At 47.3% G+C, this 27,487-nt stretch overlaps 1 protein-coding gene across 2 annotated transcripts in view; it reads right to left on the bottom strand.

Annotated features, from left to right (window-relative positions):
* PLA2R1 (phospholipase A2 receptor 1) overlaps positions 1–27,487 on the bottom strand; it is a 1,951,179-nt gene that overhangs the window by 50,560 nt on the left and 1,873,132 nt on the right. For both annotated transcript variants that reach the window (XM_069616352.1, XM_069616351.1), the window contains one exon: positions 5,795–5,830. In XM_069616352.1, the coding sequence (XP_069472453.1) occupies positions 5,795–5,830 (36 nt within the window). The remainder of the gene's footprint in view (positions 1–5,794; positions 5,831–27,487) is intronic.

Below are 27,487 nucleotides of genomic sequence, written 5' to 3'. Positions count from 1 at the left end.
GTGGCTTACCCGTGCCTTACCGGCCCTTTCTTGGTCGCCCCGCTCCTGAAGGGGCGGGGGAGGAGGCAGGGGTCAGCAGTCAGCAGTGTGTTGGGGTTTCAACAAGGATGGCTGCACGCGGACGGCGTGTAGGTTCAGGCACGAGTGCACCAGATGTGCAGGACGGCACCCGGTTACACAGTGCTTCCAGCAAGGAGACCGTGGGCAGGGGCGGGAGCGGGACGAGGGATTGTGGGGAAAGGCTTCTACTCCAGTTAAGGTAGAGGTTCTGGAGAGGTGGCTCAGTTTTTATCCGGACATGGAAGGGGCAAAGATCTTGGGGGATGGTTTTAGGGAGGGTTTCAGGTTAGGGTACCAAGGTCCAAGGGTGCGTAGATGGGCGGAGAATCTGAAATCAGCCAAGGAAAAGGGGGATGTGGTTAAGGAGAAGTTGCGCAAGGAAGTGGCAGCCGTGCGGGTGGTTGGTCCATTTGTGGATTTACCAGGCGATTTGGTTATATCCCCGTTGGGGGTGGTGTCCAAGAAGGTGCCGGGAGAGTTCAGACTGATACATCATTTATCATGGCCGGAGGGTTTGTCAGTCAATGATTTCATTGCCCCGGCCCGGAAGATTGTGGGGTGTCATATGCGAGCATGGACCAGGCAGTGGAATTGATAAGGAAGGAGGGTCGCGGTGCATTTTTGGCCAAGTGTGATATCAAGGCAGCATTCAGGTTGCTGCCGGTGCACCCAGAGGATTTTTGGTTCCTGGGTATGCAATTTGAGGATGGCATCTATGTAGACAAGGCTCTACCTATGGGATGCGCGGTTTCTTGTGCTTTGTTTGAACGTTTTAGTTCATTCTTGCAGTGTGTCTTTACGTATAGTTCAGGTGCGGAAGGGGTTTTACATTGCCTGGATGATTTTTAGTTTATCGGCGGGGCGGATGACGAATCTGAGTGCAGGAGCATGCTTCAGACTTTTCAGGCATTGATGCAGGAGCTGGGGATGCCTTTGGCCGAGGACAAAACAGAAGGTCCAGTGGTGGTTTTGGCATTTTTGGGGATTGAGCTGGATTCCAGGACAATGACATCACGCTTGCCGCACGACAAGGTGAGTCGTTTGGTGGGTTTGCTGGAGAAGGTGGTGGGGGCGCGGAAGGTGACTTTGCTTGAGATGCAGCAGTTGGTAGGGCATTTGAATTTCACTTGTAAGGTGGTGGCCCCGGGGCGTACCTTTTGTAGGAACATGTCGAGGGCCATGGCGGGAGCTAAATGCCCACATCATCGGGTGAGGGTTTCAGGGGCAGTACGGGAGGATTGCAGGATCTGGCTGCGTTTCTTGGAAGGGTTTAATGGGGTGTCCATGTGGCTACAAGGGGATCCAGTAGTCTGGGAGGTGCAGATATTTACGGATGCAGCAGGCGCGGGGGGTTTCAGAGTTTTCTGGCAAGGTAGATGGTGTGCAGAGAGGTGGCCGGCGAGGTGGCGGGAAGAGGGGAGGAGTATTGCATTCCTTGAGTTCTTTCCATTGTTGGTGGCATTGGATCTGTGGGGCAGGGAGTTGTCAAATAAGAAGGTGAATTTCAATGTGGACAATCAGAGCGTGGTCAATGTTGTCAACAGGCAGTCAGCAAGGGACCAGAGGGTGGTGAGGTTATTGAGGGAGTTTGTGTTGCGATGCCTTGAGTGGAATGTGCTGTTCAGGGCTACGCACGTACCGGGTAGGGATAATGGCATCGCTGATGCATTATCTCGTTTTCAATGGCAGAGATTCGGTGGATTGGCACCTGGAGCAGACCAGATCGGGCAGCGGATCTCAGAGGAGCTGTGGAAGCTATGAAAGTGAGAGCTCTGTTGCTAGTGGAGGGCTCTTTGGCACCGTCGTCTAGGGCAGCGTACAGGAGGGCGTGGGGAGAATTTCTAAAGAACGGGGCTCGTAGCTGGAAGGGCTGGGAGGATGCTGAGGAGCGCAGAAGGGATGATGTGGTTAATTTTCTTTTGTGGTGTATGGATAACGGTTGGTCGAGGGCCACCATAGTGGGGAAATTGGCGGGAATAGCCTTCTACGGCAAAAGGTTTTGCGGGGTTTTCACCTAATGGTGGGGAATTGGCGAGCAGGATGTTAGAAGGTTGGGCGAGGGAAAAAAGTGGGGTGAAGGATAGCAGAAGGCCGATATCAGCAACCCTGTTGGTCAGATTATGCAGGGCCCTGGAAGTAGTTTGCTGGTCGGGGTGGGAGTGGGTTATGTTTCAGGCTTCCTTTACCTGGTTGTTTTTTGGGGCATTCAGGGTGTCGCAGCTTGTGGGAGCGAAAGGCGGTGCGGGTGGGTTACAGTGGGAGAATGTCAATTTTTCGGATTTGGGGGTGGATATTTGGATTGGCAGGTCAAAAACTGATCAGAAGGGGAAGGGCTGCTGGGTGTCGCTGAGATGGGGAAGTAATGAGCTGTGCCCGGTAAGGGCGGGTTTGGCGTGGAAGGAGTTATCAAGGGGAAGGTCGGGGTTGGTTTTTAGACATGCTGAGCGGTCAGAGGTGTCGGCAGCGCAGGTGCTGGGGGTTCTGAGGAAAGCATTAGGGGTGGTGGGGGAAAAGCCTGAGGATTTTGGTACGCATTCATTTAGGATGGGTGCAACATCTGAGGGTAACCATTTGGGGCTGTCGGAGGATAAGGTCAAGAGTTTGGGTAGGTGGAGGTCTAGGAAGTATAAGGATTATATCAGGGAGCTGGGAAAAGAGTCTGGTTGAGAAGGGGCAGCGGGGTCATGGTGTGGGGGGGCTCTTTGTGGGGGCTGGAGGTACGTAAGTGACACTGTGATTTCTTTTGCAGAGATGGCGAGGAGGCCGGGGCAGATTCGGCAGATTTGGATTGTCGGGCACTCGATTGTGTAGTGGGTGGGCAAAGAGGCAGAAAAGAGGGTTTTCGGCATGCAATTGGGCTGTAGCAATGAAATGGGGATTGTGAGGTGGTCGGGGCTTGGGGGACTGCGCTGGAATCAACTGCTGCCCATGCTAGCGGGGATGAAAGAGCATTTTGGGGCCCCGGTCAGGTTAATAATACATGCTGGGGAGAACGATCTGTTGCGGGATACGGGAGTAGCTTTGTTGAAGAAGATGAAGAGGGACCTGGCATGGCTTAAGGAAATTTGGCCTAAGGTAAGTTTGGTATGGTCTAAGTTGTTACCGAGGAGAGTGTGGAGGGGTACAGTGAGTGAAGGTGCGGTAGAGCACACAAGAAAAAAGATAAACGGGGAGATGAGAAGGTTTTGTGCCCTGGCAGCGGTGAATGTGCTTGAGCACAAGGACATTATATATGAGAACTTTGAGGTTTTTAGGGAAGATGGAGTTCATTTGTCGCTTTATGGTAATAGCTACTATCTGCTGGATTTAAGGTTGTTGGTGGAGGATATGGTGAAGAGTTGGAAGTGTTGAGCACCTCAGTTGTGGGGCAGAAAAGAACACCTCAGAGGAGGGTTTTTTCTGGTGGCGGGGGGCATGGCCCCTTTGGATGAGGGGGGAGGCAAGCAATAGGGGGGTATAGCGCGGGTAAGGATGGGGGTGGTGCTGTTTGCACAAATGGGCTACCCCGGGGATGCAGAGAGGGGAGCTGGTCTGGAAGATGGAGAGGCATGGCCCCGGGGAGAGGGTGGCAGAAAGCGGGGACGAAGGCTGGAGAAGATGGTTAGGGGATGGTACGGACCTGGAGATAGGTAGGGAAGAAATTGGGGTTATTCATTCAAGTGTTGGGCTTTAAGAGTTAATTATTTATTTAATGTTTGGCAAAACGTTAAAGCGGGTAATTTTAGTCTGTAAGACCAAGGGCCAGGTTAGTGTTATTTGTGAGCTTTGGCCTGTCACATTAAAGCGACCTTTTCCACTTTTAAGTGAGTCTGGGTTTTTGTGCAGTAAGCCCAAAAGACCGCTCAGAGACCGTTTGGAGCAGTCTTTCTAAATTGAACTGTCAGCCCTTGCGACACACATGAGTACACACAGGGGCTGACAGGTAAAGCGGAGGCGCAAGGGGAAAGTCGATGGTGCCCAGGTAAGTGTGTTGTTTTTGTCAGTGCTGTTTGTGTGTGTCCGTGAGTAATGTTTGAGGGGGTGGGGGGCGGGAGCGGGTAACTGTGTCTGCATGTTAGAATGCCTGTCTCTGGTGGTAGGTGAGACGGGAGAAAGGTGCAGAAGGGGGGGGGGCAGAGAGTGAGGAAAGGGGAGTTTGCGGGTGAAACACCCATGAATGACAGGAAATGCACCAAAATATCGACCATGTAACTGCGACTATGCAATCGATTCCCATTACTGCACCCAAGCAGATCATGGGTTGCAGGGTTGTCTCCCGCTCTCCTTGGGCGCAGTAGCGGGAGTCGGTGGTTGCAGAGGTGTCCCCCTTTACCATTGTGGTAGGGGGGGGCAAAAAAGTTAAAAACAGAACAAAAATAAAAAAGCACCCTTCGGCGTCAGCTCCGACCCACGTAAGTAAGTGGGAGGAACTGACGCTGCAGGGATAGCGGGAGTTGGCGGCACACACCTAAGTGTGCCGCCGTAAAGGTAAGTGGGGTCAGGGGGTTGGGTAGGGGAATGAGGGCCAGGGGACACGGGCAAAGTGATCTATCTGATCACTTCGCTGCGCCGTAATTGGGGTCGATATATTCGTTGGCACAGTTAAGGCCGGTGCAGTGAGCACATAGATTCGAATAACAGAAAAAACTTGCCAGTATGGGAGGGGTGGGGGAGAGAAGGGGTGGGGTAAGTTGGCTGGGTTGGGGATCATGTAATGTGATACTTCGGCATATTGAGAGTCGCACAAAAACTACCAAAATAAATGAGTCGTTTTTGTGTTAGGTCTTCAATATGTGGAAATATCAAATAAACCAGTCCAACTGCACGTAGAGTGTCCGGGGAAGTCAATATATCCTTCGTTTAACTCTGCCATAAAACTCAAATGGTAGGGCACACAATTTAGCCCTCTTTCTTAGTAGTCATCTATATCTTCTCTGCTCTTCTCACCTGTGTGGCTGCATTGCCCACTACATGTTCTGTAATAGGAACATGAACTAACCTAAGCAGGGAATTCGTTTTCTGCACGGGGCTATGCCCCTGCGCAAATAGGTTATTGCCCATTGACAGCATATAGCCAATGGACTTCACATTCAGTATTGCATAAGGGGCCACATAGCATTTCAAGAGAGCAAATGACCGTGATTTTCGTTTGTGCTGGGGTGTTGTTTTTATAATAACAGAGAGAAAATTGGATCCAGTGTACAGAGTAGATGAGTGGTTGGATATTTGGAGAGTGCTCATATGTGAGAAAAGTGATGAAATGGACATGGTCAGGCTTAGTTTTAGTGCAGGACACCTGAATAAAAATAGTGTGTAGATAGTAAACGCGTAGTCATATCCGGTTGAAGGATTCATGCCTCCCCAGAGAAAGTGTCAGTTTGGTGGAGCCCTCAACCCTACAATGGGGCATATTTAATGATTTTAGAGTGAAAATGGTGGCAGTGGCGTATCTCTGCTGCCCAGGCCTCTCTTAAAAATGCCTTATTATAGCACTGGCCTTGTGGATCTACTAGGTTGGCAGATGCGCGTTTTTGAAAATGTTACCTTGTTTGTGATGTTCCTATTGATATTATCTATTATGTCTTATCTGAGGTCACAAATTTTCACTGGGGGAAGTTATGATGTGCAGCTACAAAAACGGGTCTATTTTGTGATCTTGAGGTTTTCAACATTAAATTAGCCTTAACACCCTACCACCAAATGTATATTAATATAATACGGCAACTATCAGACAGAATGGATGTTCAAAGCTCACCTTCAACTGGATGCATGGTTTCTTCTTCATCAACAACTGAAAAAGAATACACAAAGCTTTACATAAATCACAGCAAGTATAGCAGAGTGAGAAAATGAAGAAGCTCTATTAGCGGCATCAGAATATGTGTGCACATCCTCTGGAACTCCACTCCCCTGCTTTCTAATGACAACAACTCGCAATTCAGGCAAATGTCAAAGACTCCGTTTTTCTTTTTCAATCTGAGTGTTAGGTGACAATACCTAAGCAATTAAAAGCACCAAACGTTGATCAAATAGTTTTTGCACTGTACAAATGACCAAACTTAATAAATGATAGGTTTATAAACAAATACTCTTAAAGATGATACCGCTTTCTAAATCGCAATGGAAAATGTTAGCAAAGATTTTAGCTGACGTTTGTCAATTTCTGATATTTATTTGTAATGTTCTGCAGTGGTTTCACCTCCATCATTTTTTTAAAGCTTTATTTATGTTTTCCTATTCAAATGTAAATGAAACAAATTCTCATACATTTGCAATGCTTTCAGATCATCTCTATGCTAATGTGCATGACCTTCCCAAGCCAGGTTATAATGAACCATGGTAACAAATCATGATAAACATACAAATAATTAACATACAATTGCTGACTAGCAGATGCAAAGGGATATTTAATAATATTAATTGCTGCCAAAATCAAGCCACCTCCCCTTACCCCACTTCTATTGGTTCACCCACCACTGTTAATTCTTTTCGCAATAACCAAAAACTGCTGCTCTCTTTCTCTTATATATTCCAGCAGAGGGGACCACACCTTCATAAACGTCTGAATACTCACATGAGCCAGGGGTGTTATTCTTTCCAAGTCAATTATTCCCTGTCCATTATTCCACATGCACTCACCCAGCACAGTGCTGAGTTTGTGCAGACTTTTGTCTTCCAGTTTGGTGTCAGGGTTTATCAGGCCACATAGAACAAATGATTAGTTATCTCTGCCGTAGTCCCTGCATTGCATAAATCACTTCCACTGCTTCGACATGGACCAGCACCGAGGATTGATGGGTAGTTGTATGGCAGCCATATCTTTTGTGATCCCCAACATCTCCTTCCAATACATTTGGGACTTTGAGCAGATTCTCCTATGTGACCCAGGTTCCCTACTTCCCCAACTTCCACCAAACAATGAAGAGAGAAAATAGGGTGGATTCTATTTAAACTTTATAGGCCTAGCCCAAGGGCCGTCCCGGTAGTAATTGGCCCGAAGACCGATGTAAAGACCTAAGTGTAGCGTGACAGTTTATCAAGGTTTAAAGGCACATAACTTCAGGTATTGCCCGAGGGCAAGCTCTATAAACCTATTATGACCCACTGAAATTTTTGGCTGAGGGGAGTAAAAAAAAAGGCAATCTGCCTGATGTGGTTGGCTGGAAAATGGCAAGTACCAGCAACCAAGTACAAAATTGATGTGGAGGGAGGTGAGGTGCAGGGTTTAGTAAACAGCCAGGCCACGTCTGCAAGGTGCAGCGTGGCAAAGATTGAGCGGTGTAATAACTACGTGCACACTGTAAACATGTAAGTACTTTCAGATTTATTGTGAAGGCCCCCGGAGCCTATCGCCACCGGGAGAGCTTGGGTCTTAATGATTCTGGAATGGCTCTATTCCAGAATCCCATTACATACACATTCTACACGTTACGTAAACAAGCTGGCACTGTGTAACACTATATAACACCCCCCCCCTTATATAGAATTAAAAAAATATGGGATACATTACTCACCGTAATCGTATTTCTGATGCTTGTATCTGCTTAGATTCACATGCTGTGCATAGGCCGACATCTAGTGGAAGCTGCAGAGTATTACAGTTTGTTTTTCGAAACTCGAAAATGGGCGTCGACACAGGCGTGCCAGTAATACTATCCCTAGTGTGACGTCCACTGTACCCAAGATCCCTCACGCGTCTAGGATCCTCAGATTGTATTTTTTCTGACATGAGGAAGCATGAGGAGTAGCGTGAGTACAGATAATCCAAGCAGATAGACAGAAAGGTAGAACTACAAGCAATCATGCGCCTTCTCTGGGTCGCATGTGAATCTAAGCAGATACAAGCATCAGAAATACGATTACGGTGAGTAATGTATCCCTTCTGAGGCTTGTGGAATCTGCTTAGATCACATGCTGTGCATAGATTAGCGAGCAGTACCAGAAGAAGGAGGTGGGATGTGAGAAGAGTCATGAGCAAACAGGTGTCTCAGAACCGCTTGTCCCACTTGTGTATCTGTCTTGGAATGAGTGTCAATGCAGTAATGCTGAGTAAAAGTGTGAATAGAGCTCCAAGTAGCTGCTTTGCAAATGGTGTCGAGGGGAACATTTGCAATGAAAGCCAGAGTGGCCCCAATGCCTCTAGTAGAGTGGGCTCTTGGCGTAAAAGGCAGAGTTTTTTCAGAAAGAGAGTAACACAGCTGTATACAGTTGATAATCCACTTCGAGATAGCGCCTTTAGAGACGCGATCTCCCTCTCTGCCTGTAGCTACGGAGACAAACAGTTGATCTGTTTTCCTTAGCGGTCTGGTTTTATTTACATAGTAGAGGACCGCCCTACGCACATCTAGGGTGTGTAGTTTCACCTCAGCCGAGCTTTGCGGGCTCTGGAAGAAAGCCGGACGCTCGATGGACTGGTTTACATGGAATTTAGATATAAATTTAGGTGAGAACCTAGGGTGTGTGCGTAAAACCAGTTTGTCTTTGTGGACAGTAAAGAAAGGATCCTGCACTGACAGAGCCTGAATTTCACTGACCCTTCTTATAGAGGTAATGGCTACTAAGAAGGCCGTTTTATAAGTCAGGTGTTTGAGACTACTTTTATGCATGGGTTCGAAAGGGGGGCCCATGAGCTTAGCTAGCCCCACATTAAGGTCCCATCCTGGCGGTGGGTTAGAAATAGGGGGGTGAAGTCTCTTTACTCCTTCCATGAAGGCTTTAACTACTGGTACTTTCCACCACGACACCTTGTTATGGGATGTGGTGTAAGCCGAGAGGGCAGCCAGGTGTACTTTCAGAGAGTTAAAAACCAGTCCTGCATCCAGCAGGTGGAGCATGTATGTCACAATGTTGGAAGGAGTGCAATCAACCGGGTTGATTTGTTTATTCTGGCACCAAATAACAAATCTCTTCCACTTGTCAAAGTAACAGTGCCTTGTGTTTGGTTTCCTGGATTCTTTTAGTATGTCCATGCACCTCTGTGGTAAATTGAGATGTCCAAACTCTATGACCTCAGGAGCCATGCTGCCAGGTTCATTGAGTTGGGTTGCTGGTGCACTGTTTGACCTTGTTGCTGGGACAGTAGGTTGTACCAGGCTGGAAGTTTGATGGGCTCGCACACCGCCATCCTGCGTAGGTGTGGAAACCATGGTTGTCTCGCCCACATGGGAGCAACTAGGATGAGCGTCATCGATTCCTTGTTCATCTTGTACACTACCTTCCTGATGAGAGGAGTTGGTGGAAAAGCGTACGCAAACATCCCTGACCAGTTCATCCACAGGGCGTTCCCTTGGGAGTCTGGCTGGGGGAACCTGGATGCAAATCCTGGGCATTGTTTGTTTTCTCTTGTGGCAAATAGGTCTATAGTGGGGAAACCCCACTGAGAGAAGAGATCTTCTACGATCTCTCTGTGAAGGACCCATTCGTGTTTTTCTGGGAGGGAGTCTCTGCTTAGAGCATCCGCTAGGGAATTGAGCTCCCCTGGAACATGTTGCGATGACAGGAAGATGTTCCGTCTGAGTGCCCATATCCAGATTTTCTGGGCAAGCTTGGACAGATTTGGCGAACGAGTCCCTCCTTGCTTGTTCAGATAGAACATGGCTGTCGTGCTGTCCGTCCGGATCTGCACCGACAAGTTTATTAGATGGGGCTCGAACGCCCGAAGCGCTCTGAATACTGCCAGAAGCTCTAGCAGGTTGATGTGGTTCTTGGCTACTGAGTGAGACCAGAGACCCTGAGCTGTGTGGTGGAGATGGTGAGCTCCCCACCCAGTCAGGCACCCAGTCAGGCATGCATCTGTAGTCACCACTGCCTGTACCTCGGGATCGTAAAAGGGTTTTCCCCTTGCGAGATTCTCTCTTGTCCACCAGTGTAGGCTCTGTACAAGTGTTGGCGAAACGACCACTAGATCGTCCCACTGACCACTTGCCTGAGACCACTGTTTCGCCAACCATTCCTGCATAGGACGCATGCGCAGTCGCGCGTGGGGGACCAGGTAAATGCATGATGCCATCATGCCCAGTAACCGCATAGCTTTGCGTACCGTTATTTGTTGACCGGACTGATAATGTGGAATTTGCAGTAGTATATTCCGAATTCAACCCTTTCTGAGTATCTAGGATTGCTCCTAGGAACTGTTTTGAGGTGCTTGGCACTAGGCTTGACTTCTTCTCGTTGATTGAGAAGCCTAATTCGTGGAGACGGTCGATAGTCCTTTGAATGTTTGTCCTGCAAATTCCTGGGGTTTCCCCCGTTATGAGCCAGTCGTCCAGATAAGGGTACACTGGGATTGCCTCCCTGCGTAGGTGTGCAGCTGCCACCGCCAGTACCTTGGTGAATACCCTTGGTGCTGAAGCTATCCCGAAGGGCAGTACCTTGAATTGGTAGTGGCGACTGTCCACCTTGAAGTGCAAGTACTTTCTGTGCGCCGGGAGCATGGAAATATGAAAATAAGCATCTTTCATATCCAAGGTTGCCATGTAATCCCCCTTTTTTAGGAGGGGGATTACCTCTTGTAGCGTGGTCATACGGAATTTTTGGGGCTTGACATACTTGTTGGCAGGCCGTAAGTCCAGTACTGGGCGCATTGTCAAATCTTTCTTTGGCACAAGGAAGTAAGTTGAATAGATACCCTTGTTTACCTGGTGTCCTGGGACGAGTTCTATCGCGTCCTTTTCTATCAGAATGGCAATCTCCTCGAGAAGGATCTTCTGATGTTCTAAGGAGTGTACTCCTTGTCGTGGAGGATGGTTCCGGGGACGCTGCAGTAATTCTATACAATATCCTGTGGACACTGTTGACAGCACCCATCTGTCTGAGGTGATCCCTTCCCAAGCCTGGGTGAAGTTGGAAATGCGTCCCCCTACTGGGGTTGCGTGAGAAGGGACCCTGAACTGAGCGTCACTGCTTTGGTGGAGGCGTGCCACCTCCCTTGTTGGGGCTGCCTCTGCCTCTTCTACGCCCTCTTTTGTTACCCCTGCCGTAACTTTGGGTAGACTGCTGGCTGTTGTTCCACTGTGTACCCTGTCCCTGGGCATAGTTGCCTCTTTGTGAATTTTGGCCGCGTGGGCGAATAAAATTACTATTCCCCCTCTGGTTAGGGGGTTTGTTGGTTAGTTGGCCAAGGGATTTCAGTGTCTCGTATTCGTCCTTGGCGTTTTTCAGTGCGTCTTCGACCGCTTTCCCAAACAATAGATCGGGTTCCACCGGCTTGTCTATTAATGAAGCCTGAGTTTCTGTTTTGAACCCCGACTGCCGTAACCACGCATGTCTTTTGATAACAGTACCTTCTGCTATCAATCTTCCTGCGTTGTCCGCGGCGTCGAAAGTTGCTTTTAATATGCAACCAGACACGGCTCTCCCTTCTGCCGAGATCCGAGCCAATTGGCCCTTTAACGGTTCAGGAGCAGAGGCTATGAGCGCCGCGACCTCTTCCCATTGATGGCAGTTGTAGCTGGCCAACAGGGTGGTGGAGTTAGCAATCCTTGCTTGGTAGGCGGACGTTGAGGCTACCTTCCTGCCAAACCCGTAAAGTTTCTTGCTCTCCTTGTCAGGAGGAGCTTCTGATGAAGATAAGGGTGTTCCAGCCCTCTTCCGAGTGTTGGTAACAACTAGGGAGTCTGGTTTAAGATGTCCTCTTATATAGAGAGGGTCAGACTGGGCTGCCCGGAAAAGCTTTTCGACCCTGGGGTTGACTGCTCTGGTGAGGTTTGGGTTCACCAGGGACGGATCTATTCTTCGTTGGATGGATTTAAGGATAGGGATGGTCTGAGCGACCGGCCTCCTCTCTCCCACCAACTCTTCTGCGAAGTCCCTTTCCTCCTGTACACCGTGGGTGTCGATGTGAAAATGTTCTGCCGCGCGAGCGAGAACCTCATTAAGGAGGGGCTGGTTATCGACTGGCGAGTCGGTAACTGGGGCTTCGTTCTCTACCGGGGAATCTACTCTGTAAATTTCCTGCTCATCTTCTCCCTCCTCCTGATCCTCATCATCCGCATAGTATTCCGTCCCGGTTTGTTCCTCCATAATTTCAAACTCCTGGTCCCCCTCAGGGAATGGAGTAGAGTAAGGCTGCACCTCGAAGGGTTCAGGTCTTTCGAACCGGGCCTTTTTACTTAGGGGGATAGGATCAGTGGAACCTGAGGGTGTGGCCCCCTGAGGGTCATACGAGAGGAAATGCTCTGGATTCTTGTCGTAGAAATCAGCCAAGGAACACATCCTTGACATGACCCTGTCTATGTCTTCACTGGACCATTCTTTGGAACAGGGGATGACTTTAGTAGGCATTTTTGGGGACTTATCAAGGGTACCCTTGCTGGATGTTGATCTCTCAGTAGACTTGTATTTGTCTGTCTGCTTAGGGGGGAAGGATGGTCGTACAGGAGTGGAAGAATGTGCTTTCCGCTGTTTCCCCCCCTCCCCGTGCGTGGAAAAATGTTTTCCCTGTCCCTTGGAGGCCCCGGAGACTTTCGACGCCTGGCGTCGAGGATCGGGAGAGGTATCTGTGTTTTTCGAGCGTGGGGCCTCGCTGGTGTTAACTGCGGGCTCCGTCTCTTGGAGCGCGGCCTGGGGGTGGAAGTCGTCTTCGTCCTCCGACGATCGAACTTCCGTTAGTCTAGGGAGCGAGGCACTCTTGGCAAGAGTGGATGATTGCCTTGCGTCATGAGGCGATCTCGATCGAGAGCGCCCATGGGACACCGAGTCGGACCGTTGTATCTGTGCCTCTTTCCGAGAAGTCGACGTCATCGAGGTTCGGTTGGACTTAGTGTGCTTAGTGTGTGTATGGTGTGTAGCGCTTGCGTCGCCGGGGGTCTTCCCCATAGCCGCCCTGCCGGACGACCTTCCGAGGTCGGGGACCTGCGCTCGGCTGTCTTTTCGACGCCGTAATGCCCTCGCCGTCCGAAAGTACGGCGTCGCTGCCATCGCTGAAGGCGCCCTCCGCTGCCATGGCCGCCTGCCTGGCGTGGTGGGCCCAACGCTTAGTCGAACGGTCCTTAAGTGTCTTAGGTTTAAACCTACTACACGCTCTGCAGTTCGCTTCGGGGTGGTCCCTCGGCAAGCAGAGATTGCACGAGGCGTGCCTGTCGACCCAAGGGTATTTGCGGTTGCACTTGGGGCAGAATTGGAAAGGGGTACCCTCCATACGCACCTAAAGGCAGCGGGCTGGTAAGTGTATGAAATATATAAGATAAGGTGTATCTATATACCAAGAGTGAAGAGTATGTACCACCCCCCACTCTCCCTACTTGCAGGGCCGAGGCCAGTGGCCTACCAGGCCCGGGCCGAGGCCAGCGGCCTTCCGAGGCCCAGATCCGTCGTGCGGCAGCCGACGGTCGATGTCTTCTCCAGCCGTCGTCGAGTGTCGAGGGTCGACGTTGGGGTGGGGAAGGATGTCAATAAAGAATTATAAATTTCAATTATTAGCAGAAGTATGGCTAAGGCCAGGGGACTCCGCAAGATGCTTCCGACCAGTATGGCGGAAAAAAACAATCTGAGGATCCTAGACGCGTGAGGGATCTTGGGTACAGTGGACGTCACACTAGGGATAGTATTACTGGCACGCCTGTGTCGACGCCCATTTTCGAGTTTCGAAAAACAAACTGTAATACTCCGCAGCTTCCACTAGATGTCGGCCTATGCACAGCATGTGATCTAAGCAGATTCCACAAGCCTCAGAAATATATATATGTACTGAAAGTAAAACAAAAATATAACCAACAAGCAGGTAACCATGTGATAGAAGCGGAACAGGGGGAAAATGGGAGGAGGGAAGAAGAAGAGAAAATAAAAAAAAAAAAAAAAAATAATAGCGAATATCTATATAATGTAAGGATACATGAAAGTCCACCTGAATAGTGAACCTCTTCAATAGTAAATGTAGTCATTTCTGAAGTTCTGGATCATCTTGCGATTTCTTTTGGATAAACCACTCTTGGCAACTTCATTGTCCTCCATAACTACTTTATCTCTTTTGTCACAGACCTTATCTTGTGTTCCATCGGCATTACAGACCACTTCTTCGTTGCAGTCTCTTCACTCTAGGATGACATGTTTGCTGGTACTTAGTCTGTTGTCATCCTTTTGTGCTCTTACTACATCATCAATTTCACTGGTACTTGGCCTGTTATCATCCCTTTGTACTCTTACAGCGTCATCACAGGACCACATCTTACCATCTTCTAATACAATAGATTTGCCAACACAGCGTAATACTCTTTGAGGTGCTCTGAATCTGGATTCACCATTCATCAATTCCTTAGGTTCTCTGATGCAAACCCAATCCCCTTCCTTGATCATCTTCTCCTTCACCCCATTTCTGCGATCATAATGTTCTTTATATTTTGTTTGTTTCTCTCTCACTCTCTTTATGATTTGGTCAATATCCAGTTGTTCTTTTCTTATGTTCATGAACATCCATGCAGGTCTTAGTCGATTAGAGGCTGTTCTGCCACACATCATGGTAAAAGGTTCTACATTAGTAGTTGAATGCGGAGTTGTTCTATACGCGCAAAAAGCCTCTTTGAGGGCATCTCTCCATGACAATGTGTTGGCTATAGCTAGTTGAATCACACCCTTCACAAACTTGTTCATCCTCTCAACAAGTCAGTTTGCTATAGGATGGTACAAGGATGTGGTTATATGTTTGACTGCTCTCTCCTTCAAGAATTTCTAAAATTCCAGTGAAGTAAATTGGACTCCATTATCTGACTATAGATTCTTTAGGATCACCCTCCCTGTTAAAAATCTCAGACAGAAAATTAAGGATCTTTTTGGTGGTGACACAACCCTCTACCACGCCCCACTCAACCCACTTAGAAGTGTAGTCCATTAGAAATATTATGAAAATCTTTACAGCCTCTAAATGTTCATACGGCCCCATGATGTCAATTGCTAACTTTGTCAGGGATTTCTACGGGTTGTAATGGTGTTTTTCTCACGTTCTTGGTTTGATCACTTGTGGCACATGCATTGCAGTTCCTGACACTCTCTTTAATGTCTCTCCATATGCCAGGCCACCAGTAATCACACCTAACTCTCCTCTTGGTTAAACTTCTCCCTAAAAGTCCTTCATGAGCCAATGTCATTATTTTGTACCTCAATTCTACTGGAGGAATAATGTGATCTCCTCTATAAATGTATTCAGCATCTGCCCACAGTTCTTCCTTAAATAGAACATATTCTTTCAAACTTTGATCATAATTATTCCAATCGTTGTCAATAAATTCTCTGATACTTGCTTGCTCCTGGTCCACATTGGCTATTCTCTTCCATTCTTCCCTTGTTACACCAGTATGATTCTTCCTTACTCTCAGTATTGATATCTCCACAATCTTGTGGCAACCTGGACAAACAATCAGCCACTGAATTTAGTTTGCCTGGTGTATAACATACACAAATGTTATACTGCATTATATCCAATGTCCAACGTCTAATCCTTGGCGAAACTAAATGTGGTGTTTTAGATTGTAACACATGTATAAGAGACTTGTGGTCTGTTTTGAGCAGAATGGGTAGACCCCACACCAAGTTCCTGAAATGTTCTAGGATCCATTTCACCCCCAAGGCTTCTCTTTCTATTGTGGAATAATTCAACTCTGCACCTTTCAGGACCCTCGATGCAAATGCAATTGTGACCCGGCCTTTCTCTTGAATCTGTTCCAATACTCCACCCAAACCAATTTTGCTGGCGTCAACTGATATTATTGTTTTTGCCTTGCAATCGAACATCCCCAGTGTCGGTGCCTCATTTATTGTGGTTTTTATTTGTTCAAATTCATTTTTGCACTTGTTGGTCCATAAGAACTTTTCATTTTTCTTCATGAGTCCTCTCATGTATTTAGTTTTATCAGTGTAATCATTTATAAACTTAGAATAATATTCCGTCATCCCCAAGAAACTTCTTAATTGCTCTTTGTTTTCTGGCTCAGGAGTGCCAAGAATGGTGTTCATCAGTTCTTTCTTGGGACTGATCCCATTTACATCAATAGAATGTCCTAAATATGATACTTTATCGCACTTGATCTTACATTTTTCAAGTTTTAAAGTGAGTCCACTTATTTGAATTACCTGTAGTACTCACATCAGTTTCACATCATGTTCTTCTTCTGTAGCTGCAGATATTAAAATATCGTCCTGGAAGCAGTATACACCTTCCAGACCCACAAACAGGAATAACATCAATCTTTGAAAGACAGCTGCGGCTGAAGCGAGACCAAATGGCATCCTCCTAAACATGAATTCCCCAAGGGGGGTGACAAATGATGTTAGATTCTTGGAATCCTTTTCTAGGGCTATCTGGTGGTAAGCCGAAGATAGGTCTAATGTACTGAAAAATGTGGCCGGTTTTATGGTTGACAATAATTCTCCTATATTTGGGAGGGGATGCCTGTCTATCCAAATATTTTTGTTAAGGTCTCTCAAATCTATACACATTCTGATGTTTCCATCTGTTTATTTTTACTAATACTATAGGGGCCAACCACTCCGAACTTTCTATTGGCTCAATTATATTTTGTTCACACAGACGGGATAGTTCCTTTTTAAGTGCCTCTTGTGTGCCAATGGGAATACTTCTTACTCTGTGTGCTATGGGTAATGCTCCCTTTTTCAGGATTATTTTGTGTTGAAATCTTACCAATAGTCCAATTTTCCCATTGAAAACTCTGGGGAACTGCCTAGCAAGTGCAGCCTTGAAGTCATTTTCATCTTTCAAAACACTCAGAATGGGAATTTCCTCCCCCGGCTGAATTCTGACTCGTAAAGCAGCTTGTTCTTCCCAACCTACTACGGACGAGCAGTTTTTTTTGCTATATACAGTTTGCAATACGTTTCTCTTTCACGGAAGCATAATTTTATCCTGATATATCCTATGATATCTAAGGGGGTTTTTCCATAACCTGTAGCTCTCACTCAAGTATCTTGTAATTTTTGCAAATCGCCAGACAGTGCATCAACAAATGTTTTAACATCAACCATGGTATAGGGAGATCCTGTGTCTACCATGATAGTGTCATGAACCATGGACATAGCCCCTTCTGGTCTTCCTGGTCCTGGTCCAGACGGAGAGTGTGCTCCTTGATACTTCCAACATAGCCGTGCCCAGTGCCGTGTTCCGTACTAGCCTGTACGTCGGACACGGCACGTTCTATAAATGGGCCACGCCCCCACGCCTCCGCGCGTCTCAACGCTATCTCTAGGTAGTGTCTCGACGTGTGTGTGCTGCTCGGCGTTACCCTTCCAATTTCCTGGCCAACTCCCTTATTCTTTCTTCCCTTTTCCCCTGTTTCCAGTATCTCTTACCTTTCTTCTATCCTCTTCCTGGACGTCCTGGAACACGCGACTTCCTGGAACTTTGAACGCTCGCGCTGGAGTCAGACTCGACTCGCGCGCACTTATAGAAGTCCCAGTCCGGCCGGGAGAAGGAGTCCTCCGCGGAACGCCACAAGAAGAGAACTCAGGTGAGCCGGGGGGAAACCTTTGACAGATTGAGACGCCAAACGATCAACACTGATACCGCTATGGAGAAAGCGGTCCAGGACCTCATGCGCGGCATGCAGGAGCTAACAACCGAGGTACAGAACTTAAAGGCAGAGAACGCAGCCTTGAAACAATTAGTGCTGTCACGTGACTCTGCCAATAAGGAAAGTGTGATACTGGGTGGAGTGGTAGACAAATACGATGGCTCGCCAAAATCCTTACGTGGATTTCTGGATTCCTTCTTGGTGCATTTTACATTCAAGCCCTATTATTTTTCAACTTCCAGGGCCAAGGTGGGCTTCATAATCTCCCATCTTACAGGGAATGCGTTATCTTGGGCCACTCCCCTAGTGAACTCTGGAGACGTCCTCCTGGACGATTATGATGCATTTATCCAGGCGCTCAAGTCTATGTTTGACCGCCCCGAACAAGTGTTCAGCACCCAGGAACGCCTACTTGATTTTCGGCAAGGATCCCAGGATATGCTAACGTTCGTTACCAGATTCAAACAGCTGGTAAAGGAGGCTGATTGGGGCTCTGAAGCGAGTTTCACCTTATTTCGCAGGGGTCTAAATGACGATATCAAGGATGAATTAGCCAGAGTGGCTCGCCCCAGTTCGTTTCAGGCTTTGGTAGATCTAGCCTTACAAATAGACTTTCGTATCCAGGAAAGAAGGGCTGAAAGGAAAAAGGCTAAGACTGCCTTTCAACGAACCCCTCCGGAGTCGACTTTGAAATCCGATCCTGTCTCAACCCCTGATAACGACTCCGAACCAATGCAAATAGGCGCCTTTCGTGGGCCAATTACTCCTCAAGAAAGGATGAGAAGAATTCACACCGGCCTGTGTGTGTATTGTGCCTCAGACAAGCATCTCGTTAGAGAATGTCCTTTAGCCCCTCCACGGCGTTCGGGAAACGCCAGCTCCCGGCCCTAGATGGAGCGAGGTTTCGGGAGAAAGATGTCTGCTCCACATCAATCACATCCTTGAACTCTCCTGGACAGAATAACCTGGTGGTGCTACAGGCCTTTCTATCGCCCTCCAAGCACAAGACCTATCCCATACTGGCCCTGGTGGACTGTGGAGCTATGGGAATTTTCATTGATCAAGACTGGGTTATCAGACATAAAATACCATATGAGTCACGGAACATTAAACAGCCGGTAGAAGCAATTGATGGGAGACCTCTCTCTTCAGGACCCATAACCCTACAGACAAAAGAGGTCCGTCTCTCCATAAACCACCACCAAGAGCAGATTACATTCGACATCATGAAATCAGCCCATTACCCAATGGTTCTGGGTATGCCCTGGCTTCAAAGACATAATCCGTACATTAATTGGACAGCAGGGTCATTGTTTCTGGGCTCTGAGTTTTGTATGTCCCACTGTTTATCCCTGGATCTCTCCTTAACACCAGCTATTGAACATTCAGGAGAGCAAAAAACCTCACTCATGGTTTCCAACATTGTACAAGTCCCAGAGGTCTACCAAGGATATACTGATGTCTTTTCGACTGCCATAGTCCAGGCTTTACCCCCTCACAGACCCGAAGATTGTGCCATTGAGACAGATCCCTCGGCAGTAATTCCCTTTGGCAGAATGTTTATCCTTTCAGAACCTGAGAAAAAGGCCCCCTGAGAATACCTGGACATCAATTTGGAAAATGGCACCATAAGACCCTCAAAATCTCCAGCGGGTGCCTCATTTTTCTTCGTTCCTAAGAAGGATTCCAAGGAACTCAGACCCTGCCTCGACTACCGTGGTCTAAATCAATGCACCCTCAAAGATCGGTACCCTCTGCCTCTGATTTCAGATATCCTGGAAGCTGTCAGAGGTGCCGTAATATTCACGAAGTTGGATCTCCGGGGTGCCTATCACTTAATCCGTATCCGGGAAGGGGACGAATGGAAGACCGCCTTTAGAACGCCCTTTGGTCACTTTGAATATCTAGTCATGCCCTTTGGATTAGCTAATGCCCTTGCAGTTTTTCAACGTTTCATGGATAGGGTGTTTTCTGACATGCTTTTTCTCTTTGTCATTGTCTATCTAGACGACATTTTGATTTATTCCAAGTATCCCTTGAAACATGAAGAACATGTCATGGCGGTACTACAACGGCTCCGTGAAAACAAGCTCTTGGTCAAACCTGAGAAATGTCTTTTTCACGTGACTTCAGTTCATTACCTTGGATTCATCCTCAGCCCAGAAGGAGTTGGAATGGACCCTTCAAAGGTAAAGGCCATACAAGCCTGGCCTGCTCCTACATCGGTGAAACAGGTTCAGTCTTTCTTGGGACTTGCTAACTTTTATCGAAAGTTCATTCCTACCTTTTCTGAGCTCATCCAACCGATCGTTGCTCTGCTGAAGAAGGATGTTCCCTTCATCTGGTCTTCCTCGCAAGAGAAGGCTTTTCAACACTTGCAGACAAGATTCACGCAAGCCCCCGTCCTGGCTCAGCCTGACTTAGATCAACCTTTCATAGTGGAAACGGATGCCTCCAACCATGCCATAGGAGCAGTCTTGAAATAGGTGCTTGAGGACAAGATGGACCACCCAGTGGCTTACCTCTCTAGAACCCTAACAACCAGCGAAACCCATTACTCCGTCCTGGAAAAGGAGCTGTTGGCAATCCGCCAAGCCTTCACAGAATGGCGACATTTACTCCTGGGTGCTAGATATCCAGTCCAGGTCCGTACGGACCATCGAAATCTACAAATTCTCCAATCTATGGAGTGCAGGAACAGTCGTCAGGCGCGTTGGGCCTACTTCTTCGCCCAGTACCTATTCCAAATCACTCATGTTCCTGGATCACAAAACGTGATTGCGGACGCCTTGTCCCGACGTCCTGACTATTTAACCACTGAAGATAGGACCTATCCTACAATGTTTCCCAACACAATCTTTATAGCTCAAGCGATCAACCTCTTGGAAGAGATTCGAGCCAAAACCCAGTCCTCTGACCTCTGGAAGGACGTCTCTAGGAAGAATCCCTGGAACTTAAGAATCACGGAAGGATACTTATTCAAGGACAATGCCTTGGTCATTCCCACACCGAAACTTCAACATAAAATAATAACTCTCTGCCATGATACTTTTCATTCTGGACATCGTGGTGTAACCAACACGCTCCGTCTTATACAAAGACAGTTTTGGTGGCCGGAAATGAAATGCAAGGTACAAGAGTACATCAAGACCTGTACTGTCTGCAGTCAGAATAAGCACGACAATAAGAGACTGGCGGGCCTTCTATTGCAACCTACACTGCCAACAAGACCATGGGAATGTATAGCTTTAGACTTCATCGTGGAATTACCACCTTCCCGGGGTTACACGACCATCATGGTAACCATAGACTTGTTTACTCATATGGCACATTTCACGCCTCTCTATAAACTTCCTTCCTCTTCAGAGCTCGCAGGAATTTTCCTAGAACACATTTTCCGTCTTCATGGACTCCCTTCCAAGATCATATCGGACCGAGGACCGCAATATATTTCACAATTCTGGAAACATCTCTGTCGTGTTCTAGGGATTCAACACGCTCTTTCATCTGGATATCACCCACAGACCAACGGGGCCACAGAACGTGTTAATCAAACCCTTGAGCAATATCTTCGTTGTTTCGCAACCAAGGTACAGGATGATTGGTCCCTCCTTATACCCTTGGCCGAATTTGCCTATAACAATTCAGATCACTCAGCGATCAACGTTAGCCCCTTCTATTGCAGTCAAGGTTTTCATCCCTTCGTGTTACCTTCAGTTCTACCACATCCAACTCCAGTACCTTCACTTGATTCCTGGATTGAAACTCTCCTCAACATCCACAAGGAAGCCAAGGAACAATTGGGAAAGGCCCAGATTTGCACTAAGCGATATGCTGATTCCAAAAGAAGACCAGCACCCTCCTATTCTATTGGTGACCAGGTCTGGTTGTCCTCGAAACTATTACCACGACATCTACGCCCTAACAAGTTAGCCCCCCGATATTATGGTCCATTTTCCATAAAAGAAATCATCAATCCTGTTTCTTATCGGCTCAAGCTACCAGACTTCTGGAAGAGAATACATCCAGTTTTTCACACTTCTCTACTCAAACCCTACATCCACTCCACCCGGAAAACCGGCAGACCCAGTCCTGTGATTGTGGACAATCAGCTGGAATATGAAGTATCCAGAATATGTGACTCCAGGTACAAACGGGGTCGGCTTCAATACCTGGTCGAGTGGAAAGGCTATCCTCCTAGCGAGAGAACATGGGAACCACTATCCAACCTAAACACCCCTCGATTGCTGAGAAGATTCCATCTCATACACCCTGGCAAGCCTGGTGGGACGGGGTTTCGGAGGAGGCATGCTGTCATGAACCATGGACATAGCCCCTTCTGGTCTTCCTGGTCCTGGTCCAGACGGAGAGTGTGCTCCTTGATACTTCCAACATGGCCGTGCCCAGTGCCATGTTCCGTACTAGCCTGTACGTCGGACACGGCACGTTCTATAAATGGGCCACGCCCCCGCGCCTCCGCGCATCTCAACGCTATCTCTAGGTAGTGTCTCGACGTGTGTGTGCTGCTCGGCGTTACCCTTCCAAGTTCCTGGCCAACTCCCTTATTCTTTCTTCCCTTTTCCCCTGTTTCCAGTATCTCTTACCTTTCTTCGATCCTCTTCGTGGACGTCCTGGAACACGCGACTTCCTGGAACTTTGAACGCTCGCGCTGGAGTCAGACTCGACTCGCGCGCACTTATACAAGTCCCGGTCCGGCCGGGAGAAGGAGTCCTCCGCGGAACGCCACAAGAAGAGAACTCAGGTGAGCCGGGGGGAAACCTTTGACAGATAGGGAGGGATATTCCATTGATCTGCATGTTTACCCATGGACCTTTGCTCTCTTTTGTTGACATGACTGTAAGGATCTGTACATGCTGTGTGTTCTCACTATCGATGGATAACATGTTGTCAGTTCCCGGGTTTTCTTCCACCACTCTTGCGTTTCTTTATGGTCTACTGAAAGAATATCTATTGTATCTTCCTCCACTACGACGGGTATTCCTGCATACTTTGGCAAAATGGCCTATGTGGCCACATTTGTAACACTCGACGGCTGCAGCAGGACATTCCTTGTCAACATCATTGTGTTTATACCAGCCACACTTCTGACATCGGTTCTGACTTTGATTTCTGTATCTGCCTCTCCTGGAGCTAGCTCTTGAATTGCTGGTGGACATTCTTCTCACCATTGCAACGAAGGAATCTTCTGTGTCCTCTTTCAAGTCTTCTTGAACCATTTTGATTTTCCTATCCTCAGACCTATCTAGTCTTTCTTTCATGCATCTGTCGCCAAGTTCCATGGACCTAGCAATATCCATTGCCTGTTCTAGCGAAGGATCTTTGGTTTGCCAAAGTCTTTGTTGTATTCGTGAATCAGCCCCATTTAACACCAACTGATCCCTGGGGTAATACTCACTGACACCAGTAAATTTGCATGTGGACATGAGTCCCCTCAAGGATGCCATGTAGGAATCTATTGATTCACCTTTCAGTTGGGGTCTCGAAAAGAATTTGTACCTTTCTAATACAATATTGGTTTTGTTGCCAAAATGTCTCGCCAATTTTCCTAGGGCAGTCTCAAATTTGTGATTGTTGTCTCCTGATCCTCCCTCTACATCTTCAGGATCAGGAAGTGCTCTGAAGATCCGCAAGGCATCTGCTCCGATACAATTAAGCAAGGTTGCTTCTTTTAAATAATCATTGTATTTACTGCCTCCAACAGCCCTTAAGTAGACCTAGAAACCATCAACCCACTGTTCCCATGGGCACGTGGGATTACCTGGATGTGGTAGAAATTGTATAGGTGCGGTTACGTGCTGCATCATGAACGTAAGTTTGCTAATTCTAGCACGAAATTGGAGTACTTGCTATTCAGGTTGCTGTTACAATTTGTGAACAATCCTCCTTTCAAATTTTAATATCTCTAGTTTTAGAACTTGGAGCTCCAAACCTGCACTTTCACTAGAGTGACTCTGTAAATTGTCCATATATATCCTTTGACATGAACTTTTCGATCCTGTGTGTATTCATAGTGATCCATTTTTTTTTATCTTCAAGCAAGCTTTAATAATACATGTTCATTCCTTGCTTATCTACTCATTTCTGTTCAGCAGATGGCGCACTTGCAGTATGTTGATACATGAATATGAATGCCAGCTCTTAAATGTTTTTCGTTTCACCTCCTTGAATAGGTTGCCATAGTTACTTCTTTAATCATTGTTGACAACAAAATGGCCGGCACGTGGTAGCACGTTTCTTTAGGTGCTTTCCTCTACTGTATCAGTTGCTGTGCAAAGCTCATAAAATGCCATGCACCCATGCAGCGTTTAAGCTTGCCTTAATTGTATGTCCTGCAGCTAAATATGCACAGCATGTGCCGGGTACCTTATTTGAACTTGTTTTGAAGTCTCGCATAGTGCCTGCTGCACTCTCGATGAGGCCTCGGCACCCACGAATTCGTCGGCAGCTGACGTATCACTTCGATAGGCTGAGCGGAGCTCCGGTGGCTCAATACGACTTCAGATCCTCGTCGCCAATTGTAATAACTACATGCACACTGTAAATATGTAAGTACTTTCAGATTTATTGTGAAGGCCCCCAGAGCCTAACGCCACTGGGAGAGCTTGGGTCTTAATGATTCTGGAATGGCTCCATTTCAGAATCCCATTACATACACATTCTGCACGTTACGTAAACAAGCTGGCACTGTGTAACACTACATAACAAGCGGGTAACCCCATTAAAGTAAGGAGCAGGGGATTAGGAGTATTGGGATTTCTTGTGCCCCTGCTGTGACTTTCCGGTGCAGCATAGGGGAGAAGGGAAGTGGTTAAGGTGGCAGGGATGTCAGCACAGTGCTCCCATGATGAGAAGGAGTTTGTTTGTTTGTTTGTTTATTTATTTATATAGCGCTCTTGACCCAGGGGTATATATGCGCTTTGAACATCAGGTTACAGGTAAAAGACAATAGTACAGTATTGATAGGGCATAGATAATAGTATTCAAACAATATACATAAAATTGGACATTCGGAGTGCATACATAGGTGGTAGGACAGTTATTTGTTGGTTAACCAGGAAATGACCTTGGTTCTGAAGGGTTGGAAAGTAGGTGTAGATTTAATATCCAGTGGGATGGAATTCCAGAGTTGTGATGCCAAAGTTGGGAAGCTGGATCCTCCAGCTCTTTTGAGGGAGTATTTGGGAACTGTTAGTTGTAATGAGTTGGACGATCTGGTGGTTCTAGTGTTCTGTCTTAGTGTAAATTTGTTCGAGAGGTAGGGTGGGGCAAGATGATTGAGGGCTTTGTAAGTAAGGCATATGGTTTTCAAGTCAATTTTCTGTTGGATGGACAACCATTTGCAGGCAGTTCTGGTGGCGGAGATGTGTTCCCTTCTAGGAATATTGAGGGCGGCACGGATTGCGTTATTTTGTAAAACTTGCAATTTATTGATTACTGTTTTGTTGGCACCTACATAGAGGCTATTACAGTAATCCAGTTTAGATTGAATGAGTGCTCTGGCTAGGATGAGACAGTTGCTAGGGGAGATCAGTGGTCTGCAGGCCCTGATTAGTTTACCGGTGTAGGCAGTGGCTGAGGCGGTCATATTGATTTGTTTAGCTAGGTTGATGTTCGTGTCTAGGTAGAAACCGAGGGTTTTTACGCTCTTGGCAATGGGTATGGTGTTACCGTCAATAGTGAAGCTAGTGTAGCCGGGACAGAGTTTACTGATAGTGTTCGGTGAGCCGACAAGAAGCAATTCAGTCTTGTCATCATTCAGGCATAGGCCATGTGTGGCCATCCATGCCTGAATGATGGAAAAGACTTCATTGATCCATTTGGCGTCCTTGTTGTAGTTGCCTGATAGGGTGAGGAGTATCTGGGTGTCATCTGCGTAGTTAGTATAGGTGACACCCAGATTGTCCAGCTTGTCGAATAAGGGCTTGGTGAAAATATTGTAAAGGGTAGGTGAGACACAGGATCCTTGTGGGACACCGCAGGTGATGGGGATGGGGTCAGCCGCTGCTAGGGGGGAGAAGACCCGCATGGTTCTGTTGTCCAGGAAAGATTGGATCCATGTGACTGCAGAGTGGGAGAAGTGTGCTGCCAGAGACAAATGGTTGCACAGGATTTTATGGTCGACCAGGTCAAAGGCAGCGGAGAGGTCAAGGAGTAGAAGGATGGCAGCCTTGTTTTTGTCTTTGAGTTCGTCTATCTGGCATTTGAGATCAACAAGGGCCGTTTCTGTCCCGTGTTGTGGTCGAAAGCCAGATTGGCGAGTTCCTAGTAGGTGATTGGCCTCAAGGTAGTCCTGGATTTGTAAATAAGCCACTCTATCCAAGATTTTTAGTAGGAATGGGACGGTGGTAATGGGTCTGTAATTCGTGGGGATGTCAGGGTTGAGAGTAGTTTTTTTTAGTAGCGGTAGGACCCAGGACTGTTTCAGATTGCTGGGGACCATGTTGTTGGCGAAGGACAGGTTTATTAATTTGGTGATAAATGGGGAGAGATCCCTAGCTGCATCTTTTATGATCTGTGCGGGGCAGCTGTCCCCCTTGCAATTCGATGGTTTAAGGGATGCTATAATTTTCTGAACCTCCAATATGGATACCTTTTTGAAGGTGAAGCCTGAACTAGTGGCAGTAGGTGGAGGGGGCGTGGGAAAGGAGGTGGGATCGAGAGTGAGTTGTTGTCTTTTGTTGTTGATTTTAGTTTGGAGCCCTGAGATTTTGTTAGCTAGGGCATTCTGGATCCCTGTGCACCAGGGTTTATCCTTAGTGCAAGAGTCAGTGGGGGTAATGGGGTTTTCTAATTCCTTTAGTATGTTAAAGAGCTCCTTAGTACTGGAGCTTGCCTGGGAGATCCTAGTATTGAGAGATTCTTTCTTGGCCCGTATAATCTCATTTTTGTAGAGGGTGGAGATGTTGGTGAGATTGGTTCTGTTATTTATAGAAGGCACTGATTTCCAGAGTGCTTCAAGTTTGTTTTTTTGTTGACGCAGGGTTTTGAGCTCCGGGGTGAACCAAGTGTTCAGGTGCGCTTTGGGTATTCCTTTGCGCAGTTTCAGTGGGGCAATGATGTCAATGGCTTTGGCCATGGACTCATTGTAGGCGTTGACCAGTTGGTTCAAGTCCGTTGTGGCGGGTAGTGCGTTTAAAGTAGGGATCACCAGAGGTATTAGGGCTTCCGCTGTGATATTGCTCTTTTTCCTAGTAGGGCAGGCAGGTGCCATGATAGGCCTTTTATGTGCTGAGTTGCTGGTAAGAATGTCAAACGGGAGGAGGTGGTGGTCAGTCCAGATAAGTTGTGTGGGATCTTTCGTAGTAATGTTGCAGTTAAGGGTAGTTATCCAGTCAAGGATTCTGCCTTTCGAGTGGGTGGGTTTGGAGCAAAGTTGTTGGAGGCCATGCTCCTCTAATGCCATGGCCAGGGCAGTGGCTGGGGTGTCTAGGGGGTCGTTAAACCCAAGGTTAAAGTCTCCGAGTATAATCAATTGTGCTGATGGTTTGGAGCTTTCAGCAACTAGTGAAGTAATGTCTTCCTCAAATGAGCCAGGAGGGCCCGGGGGTCGGTAAATTAAGTGCAGCGTAATAGTACTTTTAGGGGAGGTTTGAAATTTGACTGTAATGTGTTCACAGGATTTGAGTGGGGGAGCAGAGGATAGTCTGATGTCAAGCGTGGACTTAAAGATGATAGCTACACCGCCACCTCGAGCGTTCGGTCTATCTGCTCTAAGGATGGTGTAGTTATCAGGTATGGCTAGGGTAAGAGATGGACCTGCAGCATCGTGCAGCCATGTTTCGGTTACCGCAAGGAAGTCCAGGTTGTTTGTTAGAATAATGTCAGCGACTTCTGTGGCATGGGCGACTAATGATCTGACATTTAGGAGAGCTCCTTTAAGACTGGGATGGATAGTGTTGATGGGTGTTACA

Source organism: Ambystoma mexicanum, chromosome 9 (assembly GCF_040938575.1).
Source record: "Ambystoma mexicanum isolate Mex_15411 chromosome 9, UKY_AmexF1_1, whole genome shotgun sequence".
NCBI classification, from domain to species: Eukaryota; Metazoa; Chordata; class Amphibia; order Caudata; family Ambystomatidae; genus Ambystoma; species Ambystoma mexicanum.
The sequence above is the reverse complement of the archived record's forward strand: the minus strand, read 5'-3'. Positions and strand labels throughout refer to the sequence as shown.